This window comes from Polypterus senegalus, chromosome 2, assembly GCF_016835505.1.
Source record: "Polypterus senegalus isolate Bchr_013 chromosome 2, ASM1683550v1, whole genome shotgun sequence".
Lineage (NCBI taxonomy): Eukaryota > Metazoa > Chordata > Cladistia > Polypteriformes > Polypteridae > Polypterus > Polypterus senegalus.
The window spans coordinates 187,836,397-187,848,695 of NC_053155.1; the positions used below are offsets into that span (position 1 = coordinate 187,836,397).

General features: G+C 35.4%; 1 protein-coding gene across 1 annotated transcript in view; it reads right to left on the bottom strand.

Annotated features, from left to right (window-relative positions):
• reps2 (RALBP1 associated Eps domain containing 2) overlaps nt 1-12,299 on the bottom strand; it is a 251,133-nt gene that overhangs the window by 115,221 nt on the left and 123,613 nt on the right. Inside the window, exons 8-10 of the mRNA XM_039745045.1 lie at nt 9,952-10,100; nt 7,676-7,764; nt 3,545-3,632 (exon numbers count right to left, since the gene is read on the bottom strand). Coding sequence (XP_039600979.1) covers nt 3,545-3,632; nt 7,676-7,764; nt 9,952-10,100 — 326 coding nt within the window. The remainder of the gene's footprint in view (nt 1-3,544; nt 3,633-7,675; nt 7,765-9,951; nt 10,101-12,299) is intronic.

The window sequence follows — 12,299 nt, forward strand, 5'->3', positions numbered from 1 at the left end:
TGGTTACTTGTCGAAGAGGGAGAAACTGGCGTATGAGGTATATATGTTCAGCAACATGAGTGCTGGGAGAACTAGCTTTCTGCCAGGTATTGTCGACGAGCTTCTGTGCATGTAAGACACAGTCAGTTCTCTTACACTACTAGAGTGGCTGGAACAGGGTCTATATCAACTTCCTAGCATTCTCCTTCTGGATTTGACTGCTCCTTTGATTGATGTGGCACAGTTCTTTTTTTCTTGAGACAGATAGTTATAAATTTATTGAAAACGTACAATGTCTAAAGGAAAGTAAAAAAAAAGAATACTGCAAAACAGGATCATCAGGGTAGAAAGGGTCTCAAGTATCCATATCTAACAAATGGCTAAGATCAACCCTGACTCACCAGTACGAGCAAGCCCCTAAATATCATAAGACTCACCCTAGTCATCTATAGTTGTGCTTGAAAGTTTGTGAACCCTTTAGAATTTTCTATATTTCTGCATAAATATGACCTGAAACATCATCAGATTTTCAATCAAGTCCTTAAAGTAGATAAAGAGAAACCACTTAAACAAATGAGACAAAAATATTATACTTTATCATTTATTTATTTATTAAGGAAAATGATCCAATATTACATATTTGTGAGTAGCACCTCCAAATCCGAGACCATGGTCCTCAGCCGGAAAAGGGTGGAGTGCCCTCTCAGGGTTGGGGGGGGAGATCCTGCCCCAAGTGGAGGAGTTTAAGTATCTCGGGGTCTTGTTCACGAGTGAGGGAAGAATGGATCGTGAGATTGACAGGCGGATCGGTGCGGCATCCGCAGTGATGCGGGCTCTGCATCGGTCTGTCGTGGTGAAAAAAGAGCTGAGCCGTAAGGCAAAGCTCTCAATTTACCAGTCGATCTACGTTCCTACCCTCACCTATGGTCATGAGCTATGGGTAGTGACCGAAAGAACGAGATCGCGAATACAAGCGGCTGAAATGAGTTTCCTTCGCAGGGTGTCATTTATTTATTTATTAAGGAAAATGATCCAATATTACATATTTGTGAGTAGCAAAAGTATGTGAACCTTTGCTTTCAGTATCTGATGTGACCCCCCCTTTGCAGCAATAACTGCAACTAAACGTTTCGGGTAACTTTTGATCATTCCTGCACACCGGCTTTGAGGAATTTTAGCCCATTCCTCCGTACAGAACAGTTTCAACTCTGGGATGTTGGTGTGTTTCCTCACATTAACTGCTCGCTTCAGGTCCTTCCACAACACTTCGATTGGATTAAGGTCAGGCCATTTCAAAACATTAACTTTATTCTTCTTTAACCATTCTTTGGTAGAATGACTTATGTGCTTAAGGTCATTGTCTTGCTGCATGACCCACCTTCTCTTGAGATTTAGTTCATGGACAGATGTCCTGACATTTTCTGTTAGAATTCTCTGATAGAATTCAGAATTCATTGTTCCATCAATGAAGGCAAGCTATCCTGGCCCAGATGCAGCAAAACAGGCCCAAACCATGATACTGCCACCACCATGTTTCACAGATGGGATAGGGTTCTTATGCTGGAATGCAGTGTTTTCCTTTCTCCAAACATAACACTTTCATTTAAACCAAAAAGTTCTATTTTGGTCTCATCCATCCACAAAACATTCTTCCAAAAGCCTTCTGGTTTGTCCATGTGATCTTTATCAAACTGCAGAGGAGCAGCAATGTTTTTTTTGGAGAGCAGTGGCTTTCTGCTTGCAACCCTGACATGTACACCATTGTTGTTCAGTGTTCTTCTGATGGTGGACTCATTAACATGAACATTAGCCAATGTTGCAGATGCCTTCAGTTGCCTAGAAGTTACCCTGGGATTCTTTGTGACCTCGCCGACTATTACACGCCTTACTCTTTTAGTGATCTTTGTTGGTCGACCACTCCTGGGGAGGGTAACAATGGTCTTGAATTTCCTCTATTTGTACACAATCTAACTGACTGTGGAGTGGAGGAGTCCAAACTCTTTAGAGATGGTTTTTTAACCTTTTCCAGCCTGATGAGCATCAACAACTCTTTTTCTGAGGTCCTCAGAAATCTTTGTTCCTGCCATGATACACTTCCACAAACGTGTTGTGAAGTGCAGACTTTGATAGATCCCTGTTCTTTAAATAACACAGGGTGCCCACTCACACCTGATTGTCATCCCATTGATTGAAAACACCTGACTCTAATTTAACCTTCAAACTAAATACTAATCCTAGAGGTTCACATACTTTTGCCACTCACAAATATGTAATATTCGATAATTTCCCTCAATAAATAAATGACCAAGTATAATTTTTTTGTCTCATTTGTTTAACTGGTTTCTCTTTATCTAATTTTAGGACTTGAGTGAAAATCTGATGATGTTTTATGTCATATTTATGCAGAAATATAGAAAATTCTAAAGGGTTCACAAACTTTCAAGTACAACTGTAGTTATACAAGACATTGAGCTTTTTGAGGTTCCCAACTATTTTTGGCCTCAAACTATAACTAAAAAAACCTCAATTATACTCCATTTCTCAACCATATTTTGTGCAGGTAATTGCACCGTCATGATACAGAGTAAACCAATAGGTGCTTTCTGCAAAAGGGATTAGAAGTTGTGCATGTTACATCAACTGAAACCAGGGATTAAACCCCTAAAAGATAGAATAAATAGCCAATATAGGTATGGGGTGTGTTGTTATATGATCTATAAACCACTCCCAAAAGGTTAAAAAATGACTAATTTCAAACGCAAATATGCAACGTATCATTTTATACTATTTCAAGGTCAGCTTTGATTTTTCCCTATTACAATCCAGAATATTAAGACATTAAACTTTTACATAGAAGCACACATTTTAATATTTCAAATATCTGACACAATTATTCTTGTTTGTTATGTACTTCTGCCTCACAAATGAAATCATTACATTTCTTATGAACACCCCAATTTAGGCTGGCCTATGCTAATTCAGACTTTTCTTCACTTTAACAATGTGAAAACCAAACTGAGCCAAAACCATTGATTTAAAAGTGGACAGATCCTTTAATATAGGAATTTTCTTAGCAGTGCTAATATTTGCAGTATGCCACTGAAGAAAATTTTACAAAATGCATTTTGTTATGGAAGGCATTTTTTTCACATTGCCATAGAGGGCTTGCTGCAAAGCACTGCTTAACATTTTTCTCTATCTATGTACAATGTGCCATAAAATCAAGAAATGTAACAAAATCCTGATATTTGTCCTCAGACTATGGACATATGGTAATGAAATACAATATAATACTTTCATTTATTTATTTTCTCCCAACTAGTGTATGTGACCTTATGATTGATTAATCTTAAAGTTTCCACACATAGAATGAAAAGGAAAGCAACAGAAAGAAGAATTAGTCCCAGAATCACAGAGACTGGGATTAGAAGGTACGATTTACCAATTAACCTTACCAGAAGCTCTATCAGCTCCAATCAATCTAATTTTATTTTGTCTAATGTGAGATCATTTAAGCAATATTTATGTTTTAATGAAAGATGAAAGCAAACAACCAGAAATTTACCTGACTTGCAGCTATCACTTTGTCGTTCATGTGATGAAACATCAGCATCTGTGGAAGGCATATGAGAGGATTCCATCGCATTTATCTCCTAAATGGGGAAAAAAAGTGAAGTGGATGTTGTAAAATTTGTGTGTGATATAACAATAATATCATTACTTCCTACAAGACCAGTACCACTGTAGACTCATATATATTATGCTTACACTCTTGTTTGTACTGAGATAATTAAAAGTCACCATTTAACCTAGCATACTCATGCTTGAAAACTGAGAGGAAAGCAGAGCCATGAGAAAACACACACAGACACTGGTAGATGTTATATAATCTTTGGGGGTACACAGATCTGAAAGGAAGTAGGATGAACCACTGCTTCACTCGGCTATCTTCTGTTTTATACCCTTTCCTTCTATCATTTATATTATCTGGATCATGTGTATTTTCATTTTTTGTGTCTTCTTTGTTTATTTTTATGTATGTTTCATGTGTTTATGCAATTTTTGTTAATTTATTAATTTACCATTTGTCATTCAAAACATAAAACCCAAAATAAATATTAATTGACTTCAGGAAAGCACATAGGACAGAGAAAGCATCCCTAAAAATAAACAATGTGCATGTTAAAAAAGCAACTCACTTCAAGTCCACAATACAGAAGACCTCTCCATTTCCCTAAACACTACAAACCTTGGGGAAAAAGGCACAAAAACACCTTTTCTTCCTAAGGTGACTGAAAAGGGCCAGCCTACTGCAGCAGGTTATGATTAATTTTTATTATAGTTTAGAAAGCAACCAAGTACGGTATGTTAGCTGAACTGTAGCTGATCAGACAGATCTACAAAGAGTGGTAACCCCAGCACAATGCATCATTGGTGCCAACTGCCCAGATTTGGAGGAGATCTATAGCAGTCAATGCTACAAAAAGGCTCTGGATATCATTAAAGATCTGTTCCAGCCAGGAAATGCATGTTAGATCTGACAAACACTACAGGGTTATACATGCACACACTACCAGACTTAAAAGCAGCTTCTGACATATAGCTGCTAAAGTGTTATCCAATAACCTGCACAACACTCCTTTCACAATGGTCTTATTGGATGCAAGTATGAAATAATACCCCCACCTCTGACTCACATATTTACATATTAGTATGTGCAATAAACCCTTGATTTCAATCATGCTCACTTTGCTCCCTTTCTATTTACCTGCCTATTTATATACTTATAGTTTAGTTTACTTAGTACTTAATTCATTTATATTGATATATTTATAGTATATTTATTATTATATATTAGGGTCTCTTATAATGACTTATATTACCATGCAGTGTTGCACTTCTGTTTTTTTTCATGTTTGCATATTAATGTGTTTAGTATTTTAACTTTTGCATACAACGGATATTTGTCTGGAAAGCTGTTGAACAAAATTTTGCAGTAGGAACAGTAAAGATCATCTTATATTACCTTATTCCATATTGATGTACCTTGAATTATTCACTTCCTTGTAGTTTTTGTGGGTGGAACTACAAGAGGTGGGACAACCCTAAGTCTACAAATTCAAGCTGGGAAGCGAATCCCTTAGCAGTTCATTGAATGTCTGACGTTCAAAGTGTGGTATTCTTGTGAGTGATTTTTCTGTATTTTTGAATTCATCACTTCTGTTTTGACCTTGTATATTTTGGATTACGATTGGGATTTCTTTGCTGTGATTTGCCCTTTAGGCAAAACCTTTCTGCCCTCATTTTTGCCTACTTTTGCCATTTGTGACCTTTTTATTTACTTTCAATAAATATTTTCATAAAGATTATTTTGTGGACTGTTTCTCAGGCTTTTTTTTATGGTTTAGCTTTCCTTTCAGAAGTTACATTGAGATAACTTGGGACATATAAATTATTCTGAAACAAAAAACGCCTTGGGTTTTTGGGTATTTTTTGAAGGTTTCACATAATGTTGCACTTTTTGTGCACTTGATTCTAACATCCTAAGTTTATAGGTGGTATATATTACTTAATGTCATTTTAAAGATCTTTATTACTGTTTTTTTTAAACTGTATTTTGCAGTTAGCATTTCCATTGTTTAGGAAATGTTTTTAGCATAGACAAAGTGTTTGAAAAAAGCACTATTTTAGTCTTTGGAATGTTTATAAATTCATGTAAACTGATTTAGGTGGCACATGTATGACTTTAATTTAAGTCATTTGCCATGAATGATGTGGCACCAATGTGTCTTTATCTGCTTTTACAATTAGGCATTTATGATGTGTTCAGTGTTAGCAATTATTGTCTCTTGGTGAACATCATATTGCTGTTTTCTTGTACCATGCAATTTTTATTTTCTGCCCTGTAAATGCTTATATAATGTACATTCATTCTTGCAGCATATAACATTTACCCTTTAGTATCTAACACTTTACTGGAAACATATTTAGAATGTTGCAATCATTAAATGCATTCCTGATTCGAAAACTATTATGTAAATATGGGGTAATTTATATTTTGCTTCATGATGAAGTAGCATGATTACATTCTGTTTTTGTATTCATATCTTGTCTGTTGTGTTCTGAATATTTTCAATCTCTCCATTTGCTATAAATAATTTGTATGTTTTGCACAATTTTGATTTCTCCTGGCTCTTTGATTCCTTCCTGCCTCCCAATGACATTCTTCTTAGGTGAAACTTCAGCTTTAAACTAAAACTATATGTAAGAGCAATCAGGGATTGTGCTGACAAGTGAAGATCAAGTGAGAGGTGGGTTCAAAGGTGTGAGCAAGGCAAAGACAGAACAATACAGTGCTATTGTATTAGTCTGTAAACATAAGCCGAGCACTGCCCCCAATATTATTTACTGTAAAAATGTATCTCTTAGGCTTCATGTTTTTCAGAGGCAGCATCTTCTTTTGTTATACATATACTGTACAGTACATTAAGGTGCTGATAAAAAGTGTTTCATTTTTACATATAGCAAAAATTGATATATTCTTCTATCAGGCAATTCAATGCTTCCTTCTGACAGACTCTAAGTTTATTTTGAAATGTTTGCACGTTGTACAATTATTTATTTATATATTTTTATTAATTTATTTACTTTTTCATTTGTTTGCTGTGTCATCTGTCTTGTGAGTCTAAATACTTGATTTTTATGTTTCTGCTTTTGTATGCATCTGAATTTCCCCTTGGCATTAATAAAGTTTATCTAATCTAATTTAAGAGGATTATTTTAATATGGGGACACAAAAGGACAGTAGTTAAATTTACACAGTGATCCAAAGCCACAATGTCAAGAATTAAAGTTTAAACTGATATATGAGTAATAGACCTATGAAGGACTTTCACTTTCATTGCTACTATAGATAAAGTACTAGATGCTGAAAAATATCAAACACAAGAGATGACTGCACTATGAGCACAAATCCTAAAAATATACATCAGCAAACCCTTTTAAACAATGCATAAATTTACATGAACACAACTTTTCCTAGTTGATTGGTTTAGCACCAGTGAAAAATGGTTCCAGAATCTGATGGGCCTTCTCCTTATTATCTATATGTTAATTAAACCTGCTTTGTGTAAAATGTATAGTTTGATAGTACAAATAGTTTTTTAAAGAAAACTCCACCTCTTAACAGGATAGTGGAATATCAGGCAAACTGAGGATCAGTGCCAAAATGGCAAATTCTGGTCTCCAGGTGTGTATAGAGGAAAAACAAAACACACAATGAAGTAATGATGGCATTTGACACGTAACTGACAAACAACAAGAAACAGCAACAGTCTGATCTAGCAAACTCAATTCTTTAAACATCTCCACACTCTATAAAATCGAAGTTTATTTATAAAACACAGCCACATTGTCAAAATGTAATTGTTCCCATTTGTATTAATCAAAAACCAAAACATCATTTCTTCTAAATATGGAGAAATTCAAGGCATGTTATAAGAAATTAGCAAAACCTGGTGTTTTAATATATACTAAGTTCAAGCTAGTGAAAATTAATTTAGTAAGAGTACTCAATTTGTGGACTATTTAAATTTTATATACTTTTGTATTATGATATTAATTTTCAATGAAATTCATTCATATTGTTTTTACTTTATTATTAAATGTGGAATGCAACATATATAATAAAACATACCTCAGAATTCTCATTCTGTATGTGTAATAATGGAGGTAATTCAAAAGAAGCACCAAAAAACGCATTGTTATGCTTTGGCTCCTGAGATGCTGAAAAGAAATAAAAAAAATAATGGAGATAAGTTCAAATGGTTCAATGTAAGGCAGAAAAGTGCTTAAAGTGTTTCACATTAAACAACCAATTATATTTTTGCTTAAGCTAATAAACTTATAGTAGAGCAAGCCTTCCAAGCAAATGCAAAATTAGTGGTGAGGAGCCCACTCTGTTTTGGATTATGTTTTATTACTAATTAATTCTCCACAAGAGTAACTGTAAGTTGGCTGTAACCTTTTGTAGAAGCATCTTTGATCACAGGGTTGAAAAATATAAGCAGCTGCAAGGACTGTTGACTCCCTGCTTATCATGTAATCTGTGCTTGGTACCCTGCTAGCAGCAATGTCACAAGAAGCAGATTATGAGATTCCTTGGGAAAGTATGGGAAAAAAGAACCAAACTATAATATATCCCGCTGAACTACCTAAAAAACTGGCTATGTAAAAGTAGGTCACTACGAAAGGTGAATTACAATCCTTCCATGAAGCTTAATTGAAAAGTAAACAGTCTCACTCAGTTCTTTATAAGCCAAATCAGAGTATAAGATAAGAAAGCCTACTACAAATATTAAAAAGATCTCTAAAATTACATTGAAGAAACTATATAAAATATGCTAACATTGGATTGTTAACAGTGGTAGTATTTTATCATTAAATTATAAAAGACACCTCCTAAAATTTAGCAAAAACATTAGAGCAGGGTTTGGAACAACACATTAAAGTGTTCATTCTTCATTATATATGAAATTTATTGCATATACTGACATTTATATATGTATTGTATAATTTCAGTAAATTGACTGGAAGTTACTGCATATATCAAGTCTGAGATAGATAGATAGATAGATAGATAGATAGATAGATAGATAGATAGATAGATAGATAGATAGATAGATAATCTATCTATAGATATAGATAGATATCTATATAGGCCATTTTGGAACACAAAATTTTGACCCTGGGGGTCTAAGGGTTTTTTGTTTTTTTTTACCCTTGTGGTACCGTTTCTACAACAGTGCCACCTGCTGGCTCACAGCAAGTGAAACATCCAACTGAAGCCAGAGCTTAACATTGCAAACTCAGGCAACGCCTTAAGTTGATTTTATCTCCTGTAATATAAAACAGACTATTATTGTGCGCTTTTGCAGAGGGTTGTTGGGCGACGTTTAATCAAGATTGGAAGTGCAGTGCAACACAAAGGAAAATTAAACGGCTGTTGTTTAAGTCCTGATTTATCAGCTTTTCTTCTTAATTTAAGTACTACAAACTGTCCACCTTCAATTAGGAGGATGGGTCTGACAAAACAGCATTCATGGTTACAACCCAGCAAGGAGTTACTGTAATTCTGCAATCCATTTGGATACGAAAAGAACAAATTCTCGACTCATTAAAGCAGAGATATTGATAGTGAGGCAGTGTGGATGATGGACGAAACAGCTAGCCATAACAACAGAGTCACCACTTAAAAAACACAAAACTTTGCTTTCTTTCCTTAACCCATTCTATAAGTGTACCCAGGCAATGCCGGTTAGTATGAAAAAGAAAAAGTATAGAGCCGTCAGCCTGTTTGGTACATTTTTTATTTCTAATTCATTTTTAGCAAATCTTGAAATTTAAAAATATAAACTAGTTACCAAATAGTTTGATTTTATGATGAAAATAGAGGTTGAACCATGACTCAGTCTGGTTAAAGTTGTGCATTACCTGGATGATTGAGAAAATATGTTTTCATATTAGTCATTGAAAGTATATGGGTGTTCGTTTAGTCCATAGTGAGTACATTGAATAATTTGGATACCATTCTTGTCAATATAAAGGTCTAAGGTAACAGAAGCATGAGGCATAACACTTAAAATACAGGAGCATTTAGAATTATTACTGTGGCATTGTAATTTGAGAAAAGAGATGTCAATTATGTTACAATGCTGATGGCCACACCACACACATCCTAAAATTGCACTTACAAACAAAAATATATGCTTAATGTAAATATCTATAGAAAAGCTATTAAACAAAATGAGTTGTAATAAGAATAATATAATATAAGAATGTTGAAAGGCTGAGCAGATAACATTAAGTAATAATGCAAGTTAATTTGATTTTTATAACTAGTTATATGAAAGCATCCATCAATTTCTTCCAGGTGTTTGACAAAACAAGAATATTTTAAAATAACAATATTACCTTCATCCATCTGGAGCATGCTAGGCTGTAAAGTGGGTGGTAAAGTTTCTGGCAAAGGATACCCATTTTTCCTGGCCACAATTAGATGAAAAGCAGCACAGAATTCATGCCATGTCAGTGCTCCATCACTGTCCACATCACTGAGTTCCCTGAAGACACAAAAAAGAATAGTAAAATTAAAGTACTGATTAAAGATTACTTAATTTTATGTAGCACCGCTCAGACAGCATAAAAGCACAAAACACTATAAAAATGCAAAACAGTGCAATTCCAGAGTCAGAATAAAGTATGAGATCATTCAAAATATTATAAATTAAAAGGAAAAAGACTCAGAAGAGTCAATCCAAACTAACATTAACTGATAGTACATAGAAATCAATTGACAGTGTTAATGTGACAATATGGTGGAGTCTGGAGCAGGACAGCTGGTACAGAAGATTCAAATAAATTAATAAGATTACTAGTACAAAGACAAATACAATTAAAGAGACAAAAAGACAAGCTTTTACATGTGAGGTGAACACTAATGTTACTTCAAAGATGGTCCTAAGGAGAGGACGGCATAGTGCATCGCAGTTAGGAGACCCGGGTTCGCTTCCCGGTCCTCCCTGCGTGGAGTCTGCATGTTCTCCCCGTGTCTGCGTGGGTTTCCTCTGGGTGCTCCGGTTTCCTCCCACAGTCCAAAGACATGCAGCTTAGGTGAACTGGCGACTCTAAATTGTCCCTAGTGTGTGCTTGGTGTATGGGTGTGTGTGTGCCCTGTGGTGGGCTGGCGCCCTGCCCGGGATTCGTTTCCTGTGTTGGATGGGATTGGCTCCGGCAGACCCCGTGACCCTGTAGTTAGGATATAGCGGGTTGGATAATGAATGAATGGTCCTAAGGAGAGAGTTGTGATGAGTATGAGACACAAAACTACAATAACAACTGGCCCAAAGTTTCAGAAGTCTTTTATCTTCAACCACAGATGCTAATTCATGGGAATATCTTCATTATACTCTTGTCAAAAGCTCTCCTTTTATCACAGAAAGAAAAGAAAACTAAAGTAATGCCTTTAACTTTTTATGGCCTGAATTATTCCACTATTGCACAAAGAATATTTTGCTATTTAGCACATTTATGTTCTGCAAGTGGAAGATACAGATGTACAGTCATTTGAAAGAGTAAGTAAACCCAACAAAATGTTTTTGATTTCCAACATATGTGGATATATCAAGATTTGCTCATCATTTAAACATCTTATGACCAGTAACAGCGCACTGCACGAATACATTTCAGTTGAGCATTCAGTTTTCATACTATTTCTCTGTACATTTAGCATTCGTTTGCTCAGAGGTTGATGTGCTTGCTGCTTCCTGAGCATCTCTTCTTTTCTCCACCCTAGCGGCCCGCTTCTTCTCTTCTTTCATCGGCATCTTTTCATGTTAAAACTGATTAAGTCAGTGTTTGTGTTGCAATTACTTAGTAGGTTTTCTTTAATTTTTCATTTAAGCTGGCACTTAAGTCTTCAATCTGCCTCAAGAATGATTTAAAATATGAAGAGGTAGGAGAAGTGATGGTGAAAGTGGTATGGATGAGAATGTCGCATGCATAGCCGCCCTGCTGGCTGCTGCCGAGAGTTGATTCTACAATAAAATAAAATAAAAATAAAAAGAGGAATAACCTTGAAGGTCAATCATCACACCAAAAGTGGATAGTAGACATCACGTAGTATATGTGTACCAAATTTGAGGTCAATAGGTCAAATGGTTTGTGAGCTACAGGTGATTAAAAATTCTGAACAGATAAACGGACAGCCATGGTAGAGTATTATATATAAGGATAAAGGTAGTGTAATTGGGGGGAAAATTTTTCAATGAAAAATAAACAGATAAGCCATTTCTATCTGTGGAAAAAATAGGTAAACACTTTGACACCAATACCTGATATTGGCCCCTTTGGCAGAAACAAAACTCAAGTATTTGTTTCCTTTAACTATATACAAGTTTCTGACATTGATTGGGAGAAGGTTTTTCCCACTCTTCCATGCAGAATTCTTTCGGATGTGTGATGATTGAGGAGAGTGTTGCATGCACAGCCCATTTCAAATAACCCCACAGAATTCCAATGGGATTCCCAGGCTTTGACTTGTCCATCCCAGAACCCTCCATTTCATTCTTTTCATTTCATCCTTGGTGGATTTACTGGTATGCTTCGGGTCATTGTCATGTAGCAAGGTCCACTTTTGGTTAAGCTTCAGTCTTCTGACAGATAAGTCTCTAATTATCCTCAAGCACCCTCTGGTACAATGAAGAATTCATAGTGGATTCTATGATTGTGAGCTGCCCAGTATCTGAAGCAGTAAAGCAGCA